The 10,165-nt window shown below is 33.6% G+C and overlaps 1 protein-coding gene across 2 annotated transcripts; it reads right to left on the bottom strand.

The window, feature by feature from the left end:
• Nucleotides 1–4,564: 4,564 nt before the first annotated feature.
• LOC141663691 (putative purine permease 11) lies at nucleotides 4,565–9,395 on the bottom strand. Of its 2 annotated transcripts, none has more exons than XM_074469493.1 (2): nucleotides 9,113–9,395; nucleotides 4,565–5,807 (listed from the first exon to the last, which is right to left on the bottom strand). In XM_074469493.1, exon 2 carries the CDS (start codon nucleotides 5,785–5,787, stop codon nucleotides 4,684–4,686), a length of 1,104 nt encoding a protein of 367 aa, XP_074325594.1. In that variant the 5' UTR covers nucleotides 5,788–5,807; nucleotides 9,113–9,395; the 3' UTR covers nucleotides 4,565–4,683. The 2 variants fall into 2 exon arrangements, with proteins under 2 accessions (XP_074325594.1, XP_074325587.1); XM_074469486.1 differs by having other exon boundaries at nucleotides 4,565–5,780.
• Between the last annotated feature and the right edge of the window lie 770 nt (nucleotides 9,396–10,165).

The following is a 10,165-nucleotide window of genomic DNA, read 5'->3' as shown; positions in this document are numbered from 1 at the left end:
AAACCTAATCAATGTTTCCCAAAAGTTGGGGGGCAAATGATAGGGATAAATAAATTATGATTGTATAATTAAATACTGCATTAATTGTACAAGCTGTGGACTGCTAGGCCCAATAAAAAGATATATGATACTCAGACCAGAAAGGTTAAGCCTGATGGACCAGATCAGGCCTGATGGAATAAAAAAGGCCCAAAAGCCCTGATTATTAATTAATTTCGTAATTAATTAATAAGGAAAAAATCAGATGTTGAGAAGAGTCCCGATAAGGATATAAATCCTTAGAGATTAGCCTCAAGGGGACCTAAAAGGATAAGGAATCAGTTTCCTACTATCTAGGACTCCAAAGTCCATTCTAATTATGAGACTTGCCCACCAAGTCTCCTATACCAAGTCCAATTCAAGGACTCCCAACATCTATATAAGGGGCCTCACCCCACAAATCAGAACTACGTTTTTTGGCTTGATTCTCTAATTCACAGAGATACGTAGGCATCTCGTAAAGACAGATCGAGCCACGAAACATGAGAGCAGCCATTAAAGGCCTTGAGCTCCCGAATCTTAGTAATAAATACAGCAAATAATAACCTTAGTTTTTTATCCATAACAGTGTTGTACCTTAGCATCCTTAGCAATTGATGTGATATCTTCAGCTGTGTAGTCACTCTTCTTCTTTAGTACAGTCTTTGCTGCTTCACCTGCAACTGCAACCGCGAGCTTGGTTGATTTGTGAGGCCCTTCCTTGATTCTATCAAGATATTTTGGATCTGTTGCTTCCAGAAACATGGTCATCCTCACCTTCCATATGGGATATTCAGATGGTCTCAATATGGGAACTCTGATGGTCTCATACCGACTTTGAATTTGTGTCTTTGGAGGTTCTTCTGTTTTGGTGGGCTTAGTTGGAGTTTCTGTGTCAGACATGATTGTGTTTGGATCTTAAACTGTTTGTGTGTTAACAGACAGGCTCTGATACCACTTGTTAGGTCACACACACACTGTAGAGGGGTGAATACAGTGTACAGTACAATCAAATCGAACTTTAATAACTCAAGGAACAGAAAATAAACTTTATTGAAACAATAAACTCTGTTACAATATGGAACTGTTACAATGAATAAACTTCTCGAATATGATAACACTTATAGTGTAAACCCTATGTTTGTGTTTATATACTACACAGTTACAAGATAATCGCTAATTGATATGGAATATAATTCTACTTCCTAAAATATATCAATTAGATATCTTTTCTTCCAAGTATTCTATTCTTCATAGAATTCCTTCTTCATGCATATCTCTTCTTATGTTTGTCTCGATCTTCTATCCTTTAAACAGCTGATTTCCTTATCTGAACGTCCTTCAGTACTTAAGTTCTGATATCCATCTTCTGATGATTATCTCCTGATAATATAAGTACTGATATCCTTAAGTCCTGACTTCCAGTAAGTACTGATTTATCCTGTTTAAGTAAGATCTGAAAACTAAACATAAATCATATTAGCCATGACATTATCAAATATATCTAACACAATGCTACTTCATTACTCTATTCCAGCATCTTTGAATATCTTCATAATAACATGGAAATGGCAATGCTTCTTTGTTCTCGAAAACCCAGTTGAATAGGCTACCACATTCCATTTGCATACACTCGACGCATGTGACTGTGTTGTCACTGTCAACAGATATTTGAATTCTTTATCCGTCGGGTTTATGATCATCCGTCGAGTTATTGATCATCCGTCGGGTTTTTGATCATCCGTCGGGTTTTTGATCATCCGTCGGGTTGTTGATCATCCGTCGAATTCATTGTTGTTTATCCGTCGGGTAGCAATCAGGCACTTGACTACATTTCATTTATGTAGAATTACAAGACATCATCTATGTACAATTAATCAACTTATTCTGCATATCTAGTTAAAGTCAACATGACTTAAGTACTACTACAGATTCTAAACAATGTGTATGCAGAAATGTGCTACAGACTTATTGATACATAAACTACTCACTCGATGGATAATAAGTCATCATCCGTCGAGACTGAAATGAGTTATCCGTCGGGACTATAATCCTTATCCGTCAAGTGCTACATTTTCACTAAGTAAAATCTACCAAGGTGTTTTGTTCATGAAATCATCAAGTACACAACATATACACAACAACCATCACAAACTTAACCAACAAGACTAATAACCTAATCCATTATAATAATAATTTTCTACCCATACAATTATTACCCAACCCAATTATGATAATAATTGTCTACCCATATAATTATTACCCAATTTAATTATGCTTTCTATCACCAAGCCCATACTAACTATTGGGTTTAACCCCAATACATCTATCGATAATAAACATGTCAATATACCATATTGTAAATTTCAGTTGATAACTTTCGCCCAAATATAGTTAAACCATCTGAATTTGGATGGGATAAACTTGAAACTTGAGAATTGTTTATCAACGCTGAAATTTTAACAGATTTAGATGTAGATGTCATTTGACTTGTTTTCCTAGTTGGTAACGTTGTTGAAATTGTTTCCTTGAACCCTAACTTTACCCTTTGTAGCTGTATCAGAAAAGCAAAATTATAGACCAAGGAAAGTTATGTTTTAAAAAATATTCTAAAAGAACTCATCATCGGACAGAGTAGTATTGTACTTGATCCAAGAATGTAGGTTACCACACCCAAATCTGGGTCACCTGCCAAAGTAGCTGATTGTCAACACTTTCCCACTTTCCTGATTTTGAAATATCGAAATACAATGAGTGTAAAACATGAAATATTGATTAAAACTAGTGATGGATAAAAGTTTAAATTTACGAGATGATGTACTTATTGGATCAGTTATTACACCAAGGCGATTAGGCAGCGGAGTTTTGGTAAATGGCCCTGCATTTCTTACATTTTAAGATGCCAATGATTTATTTATTCATGCAATTATGTAATCTCAAAAGCGTATGAATGAAAAATTACATGTAAATCAATAACTTGGTCACTACACCATATATAGTCTATTGTAACGGTAAAAAAGTGTTGTTCAAAGCCAAAAAGTGTAGCTGTAGGTAAAAAAATGGGCTATGGTTACACTTTTTTGAAAAACCAGTTCGCCACAAATGTGGGTGTCATCTTATATGGTTATACTTTCGATTTTTAGGTTATACTGGCACAAGTGTGATCATAGAGGGTCTATGCCTACATTTCCCGCTTTATGGTAACATCTTCCCAGGTATAACCATAGATCTATGGTTACAATATTATAGTTTTATTACATCAAATTGGTGTTACCAAAAGATATTTTTCTAAACAAATACCTTTCCATTGATAACACTATTGGTAACACTTTTTATAAATATTATACACCTTCACTAACAGTTTTTATAAGTTTTACCTACACTTTTTAAAGTTTTGCCAACACATAAAAATTCATAATTTACGTTATTGATTATACTTTCAAGAACTATGCCAACACTTTATTAAAAATAAAAAGTAATATAACATTTGAAAGTACCATTTCCCATTACATAATCTCCCAACAATCATTAATATTCACAATCCAAGATCACATAAAGGTCCAAGCTAATTGTAAACATGTAACATTCACAATTCAAAATACTTTAAAATTATTTATATATACCCAAGTACCACCACCAAGTTAACTACAAGCTTGAAATCAAAACTTCAATGACATTAACAGTACCACACACACAGAGTATCATATTCTAAAGTACATGTCAAATATATAAATAATAAATATGTTTATATTTGCTAAATAAACATTGGCTCGAAATATTTAAAAACTTATACTAATAACACTTCGACATGAGAAATTTTAGATTAGTCCGAATCATCTTTTAATTCATATTATAATTCATACATAATAAATTTTCATCACCTTATACTTATATATTTTAAAATTCCATAAATTATATACACAATAACATATTCAACTCAGAGATCACGTACAATAAAAATATATGTTTTCACTAGAATTGTCAAATCCTGAAAAACAAAAATAAATGTAATATAATAAATTATCACTTAAATGTCTAAATAATCATTAAGCTTAAATTAAATTCTTTGCTATTATTTAGACACTTTAATCAAATTATTAGGAATTACATGTTATAATTTTTAATAATAAAAAACTGATATTTCAAAAATTATATACACTGTATTTTAATTTTGATTTTGCTAGAAAAAGGCGGGCTATTATGCGGTGCCTTTGAATATTCAACTTATTTCAACGGTATCAAACAAGACAAATTTAAACTTAATTAATCTAGCAAGTACCCAGTAGTATGGATTAGAACAACAAAACGCGTAAACACCACCACCTATTATTTCAACAGCTCCAACCCAACTTAAACTAATGCTTTGTTTTATGTTTAGTATATTATTAAACCAGGCAGGCAACCCCCATGCAACAGGTAACAACAGCGTCAAAGGACCTAATCAGACTATTTAGCAATAGAATCCAATTCTAAGCAAAAAAAAAAAACAGGATTAATGTATGACATCCTAGCAAAAACAATTGTATGATATCCAATTTCCAGTCAATTGTCGGAAAGCCAGCCAATATAGTTGACATATAATTGATATTTTCATTTACCTAAAAAGGGAGACAGAAACTACAATGTGAAATACATATATGGGCATTCTTACGTATTATTTCTGTATTAGCAGTTTGAAGATTGATAATATCTGTCAGTATTCTCAGCATGAAGTTTCCTTGTCTTAAGATCGTCGAGGTAGTTCTGATAGATATAAGTTGCAAATCCCCATATAGCCATTAGCATCGCAATTATCTTTACACCATTCATTTTATCATGAAAGACTATCACGGAAGCAATAGGAGTAAGCGCTAACGAGAGTGTACTGATAACATTGGAGAACAACGACGAAACCACAAAAATCAACCCCACAACACCAACAGAGCATATCTGCCATGAAACAGCCGTACCAATTAAAGTCATAATATAAGATGTACTTCCTGCAGTGAAACCATTCATTTCTCCATGCAAGGTCCTCCATTCACCACTTGCAAAAAGGCCAATAGTTGCAACACATGTAGCAACAACTGATGTATAGACTTGCATTTCCAAAACTACAGCAAATGTTTCTTTCTTTAGAACCCTCTGGAATGTAAGTTGCATAAGGGATAACAAAAGAGAGTAAAGTGCTGAGGCAGCTAAAGTTGTAAGGAATCCAAGGGCATACTTCCATTTAGAAAGGCCTGACGGTCCACTAGAATCATCGTTGATAGCAATTAAAGAAGCGGATAAGGAAAGAACCACGACAGAATTAAAGATTAGGGTCGTAAATTTCTGAGAATTTATGAAGTAAGAGAAGATCGCATTGAAGGCTAATTGTGTAGCACAAATCAATGAGTAAGTAGAAGCAGACAAGTATAGTAGTCCAACAGAATACAGCATGTTGTCTCCTGCAATCACTACACCGAGGATGACATATATAAATGATATAAAAGCAATGGAAGATGATGTGGATTCAGTTGAAGGCTTCTGAGAGGAAGGGATAAAAAGTAGCGGGACTAGAAGTATAGGAAAGGCAGCAGTTTGGACAAGTGTAGCCAGCCATTTACTGTTTCCCCCTTTATCATAGTAGTATCTCCCCAGAAGAACAGCAGCGCATTGACCAGCCAGAAGAAAGAAAATGTTGGTTGTAACCAAAAGCCACCAGTGCCAACGTTTAAATTTGCTTAGAGGCAATTGATCTGATGAAGTTCCATGGTGCACCAAAATTGGAGCTTCATTACCTGCCATTTAAAGATGGTGCAAGAAAACTGGACTGAAATGTTTAAAATAGTAATAGATGGAAAAAACCTGCTACAATTCTTTGAGAAATCCATGTCAAAATGGATTGGTTTTGCAAGTTCAGTAATACTACGGGTTTTCACATACTTGTTAAATAATACTCTCTCCTCTTAGGCTTTATAGAAACGTGACCGATTTTATAAGCAAAAGCAGTTGTAAGAACAGCTCTGTATGGTAATGTAACATACAGTTATCGTTCCTAAAAAAATCTAATAAGTTCAACCCTGCAGAGAAGTTCACGACTCAAGTAACAAAAAAAGATCTCATATTTTTGAGATGGAGGCCCTTAAATGACTAAATTATCAAAAGAAAAATAAAAAATAATCTAATATTTCATAGAAATTCAAGTATATGGACCACTATGTCCATTCTACTTGCACTTTGAAGCTCAGCAATACCAATCAAGAAGTAGATTCCCGCGCTCCGCAACAACATTAGCAAATTGCATAATAATCATAACGAATACCATTTCTTGGAAATTTATACCAAAAGATACAGAAGGTTTATCTATAGCGATAAACATCCAGTTCGTTCATTTAGCAAGAAAAAAACATCCAGCTCATTCTAAAGTAGTGCTTTCATATCATATCCATAGAATAGCAAACATTTATGGCAGTAGCACTGTATGGATTATAGAAATAGTGGAACCACCAGGAACCATCACATTGAATTATTCAAAGAAACCATGAATCATTATAAAATTTGCTCTCTTAAAGTAACCCACCTTATACAGTAAAAAGTATAAAGGGAATAATATTGATTTTATGCTTGAGATTCATATAATTCACTGCTTATTATCTTATTATTGTTTTTGTTTAATAAATCATTGTTTCTACAACCTTGTCCCGCATCAGACACACTAGTGGTTCTTTTCAAAACATATTTTTAATCCTTTATCTACTTACCCCCTTGACAAATATTAGAGATATATATTTAAAGGTCAGATCGGTTAAAGGTAAAGATTGACACCAGAGATTTCAAAAGACTGATGCCTAGAAGATTTCCATAGATTGATGCTAGAAGATCTCCCTAGTATTAGATTTTATTATTTTATTAAATGAAGGATTTATTGTAGAATTGTATCGACTCACAATCTAATAATATCTGAAACTTATATCTAAGCGTGTTATAAAATCAACTCATCGTTGAAGTTATTGTCATTGCTACACTCAGTGCGAAATAGATTGGTAAGATTACTTGTGTGTACTATGTTTGATAAATGCAAGTTTGGAAGTTAAATTTTTTCTTGCTCTAGTAGTGTGGTATGTTTACATAAAGGGACATAGGCAGGTAAGTGGCGGAGTATCCTCAATGAGTGTCCTGCTACGTTAATATATATATATATATTTTGCTTTTTATTTAAAGTATTTATTTACTCAATTAGCCAATAGACAAGTCTACTCGTTTCTAGTGTTTTTTACTATAAATAGTCATTCTCTTTAATACATATTCAATAAATCTGTATTCTTTTAATAGAAGATCAAAAGAAATAAGGCTTTTAGAGTTGGAAGATCGAGTACATAGGATAGGATGTTGTTACCCGCAACTACAGAGAGAGAAGCACTTATTGTTGACGATGACTCATATATTAGGAATTATCACGCAGCTATTCTAAGTCGGTTTTGGTTTAAAAACTTTCATGGATGAAAATGGAAAACAAGTTGTTGAGTTGTTTCAATCAGGAGCGCAATTTCATTTGATAAGTATGGATTTCCAAATGCCAATATGGGTGGTGTTGAGGTTAGTTGTTTAAATTGACTGTATAATCTCCTTTTTCGCATTTTTTGCAGATTCCAATAAAGTTGGAAATCCTGCAATTTATTTTTGATGTTTCCATTTCAGGCGACTTAGATGTTGAGAAACACAGGAGTGGACTGTATGCTACTTGCAGTGACTGCAAGTGATAAACCCTATTGTCAAGGAAAGGTTTATGGAAGCTGGTGTAGATCACTTCTTAACGAAGCCTCTGAATGCCGATAAAGTTGCTAGCTCCTTAAAGAATATGTGAACAATGAATCAACAAAGCAGCACCCAACAGTTTTACATAAATGTGTTAGGTATTTGGATAAAGTGTTTTTTTTGTGTCAAGTTATTAAGATGGCGTCAGTTTTATATACTCAAGTAAAAGTAACAGATCTCTTATTTTGAAGGCGGCCTTTAAATGACTAAATTATCAGGAGACAAAATAATAGTAGTTGCAGTACTTCATAGAAATTCAAATACATGGACCACTATGTCCACTCAATATGCATTAAGAAACTGCACCACTGATCAAGAAATGAATTTCTGCCCAATGCAGTATATCCTAAAAATTGCTTAAAATTTATTATGCAGAATCAAAAACAGAAACTTCTCTGCATGGACATAACAGAAAGATACAGATTGTATAACTATACTCTAGAGCTATAGAATTAAAAGCCCATTTTACAAAAGTGATATTCATATCATATTTATACACATCTGATATTTATTAAATATATTTATTATAGTTGCAGTTTAAAAAGTTATACAATGTTCAACCATTAGCCTTCTTTAGTATACTCTTAGGTCCATAATTGGTGCAATGTATATAATAAGAATATAATGGCAGAAAGTAGCAAAAAAAGAGAGAATATAATGGCAATATTTAGCAAATAAAAAATAAAAAAGAAAGAAAGAATATAATGGCAGTAACATCATCTGTATCAAACTAGTGGAACCACCAGGAATTATTACAATCAATTGTTCAAACAAACACTAAGCATTATAAAATTTGCTCTCTAAAAATAACCATCTTATACAGTATTTAAGAACATTGAGTCTCCCTTGATCCTGATAAATCATGTATATTAGAAAATATTGGGGCTCCTGGGAAAATCATGTCAAGTTACCAAGCCTTCTAAGACTTATAGTTATACACTTAACAGGAATTACACGATAGAAATACACCATTATGCTGAGCTACAAACAACCTGAAGTCCTGAACGAAACTTCCATCTAAATTACTAAGTGTTTTAATGTGCTTCTACAATTAACAAGAAACGACAAAGCATTTACAAAAAATTCTACAAAAACCTAAATTTCTATCTAATTCTCTACTTAAGAAAATTTGGACAGTTTTGAGTTATAGTTCCGAGTTCCAGCAATAATTAAAACACACACATAGTCAGAGAGAGAACAAAATTTGTAATCCCCTGTTTTATGGTTTACATGATGTGTTTCGTATAAAACATACACATAGTCAGAGAGAGAGTTTCGTATAAAACATACACATAGTCAGAGAGAGAGAGAGAACCTGACATATTTGGAGGCGAGTGAGGAGATTGAATTGGGGTGCGGCGAGTGTTGGTGCACGGAGGCGAGTGTTGGTGCACGGACGATAAACACCGAGCGGGGGTTTATTTATAGGATGATTACGTGTGTATGTCTGTCCTCTACTGTGTCTGAATTGGGAATTGTAGCTATAAGAGCATGGTACTATGGTCTATGATAACTCAAATCTTAACCCAAAATAGTACAACCAGGGGGCCTCAGCTTGTAACCGTGAATATCAAATCAAACTATCCCTGGGACTGTTGTATTCTCTCACTGTAACACAAATCTTTATCAAAAACACTGTCACAGTATTTTTTTTTTTTGAAAAATGCATAAAGTTTTCATTAAATTGAATATAATACAGGGTCCAGGTGATAAAACAAATAACATACTAAAATCAATTAGATGATTTATTTTCTGATCGTTTAACACATAGAATTTAAAAATTCTTGAAGCTAAAAACGAAATCAAAAACATCCCAAGTGATCCAAATTGCACCGGCATATCTGAAAATAGCAACATCGCAATTGACCATATCACGTAAAAATTATGGTTAGACCAATGTTCAGAAACAACAATCGCATAAAATGAGATTGAAGAAGCGGCACCCCAGCTATCTACATGCCGGACACCAGCTATAGACATGCCGAAGGCACCCCAACTATCTACATTCCGGATACCAGCTATAGACATGTCGAAAGTGTAAAGCCATAAAAGATGAACAATCTTTGGTTGTGAAAGGTGAGCTTTTGCAATAATCACCACCATCCCAGATTCGATACAGGTTTTGCAGATCACCAAAAATATCAGCAACTTCGTCCTCAACAGATCCAATACCAGATTAACCCAAGCATGACTAAGCAAAAACATAACAAACACTCCAAAAGGAGAGGCAAACACACTCCAAGAGAAGAGACACACAAATACCCAAAAAAATTGGGTTTTATTGAAAATAGATTAACGAGAATAAAATAAATGAAGGGATTGGGGCTTTCCACCGGAGAAAACCAGTGGAAGCCCCTCGATTTACTTG

The sequence above is a fragment of the Apium graveolens genome, chromosome 1, assembly GCF_009905375.1.
Source record: "Apium graveolens cultivar Ventura chromosome 1, ASM990537v1, whole genome shotgun sequence".
Classification (NCBI taxonomy): domain Eukaryota; kingdom Viridiplantae; phylum Streptophyta; class Magnoliopsida; order Apiales; family Apiaceae; genus Apium; species Apium graveolens.
Note: the sequence above shows the minus strand (reverse complement) of the source record. Positions and strands in the feature narration are given on the sequence as shown.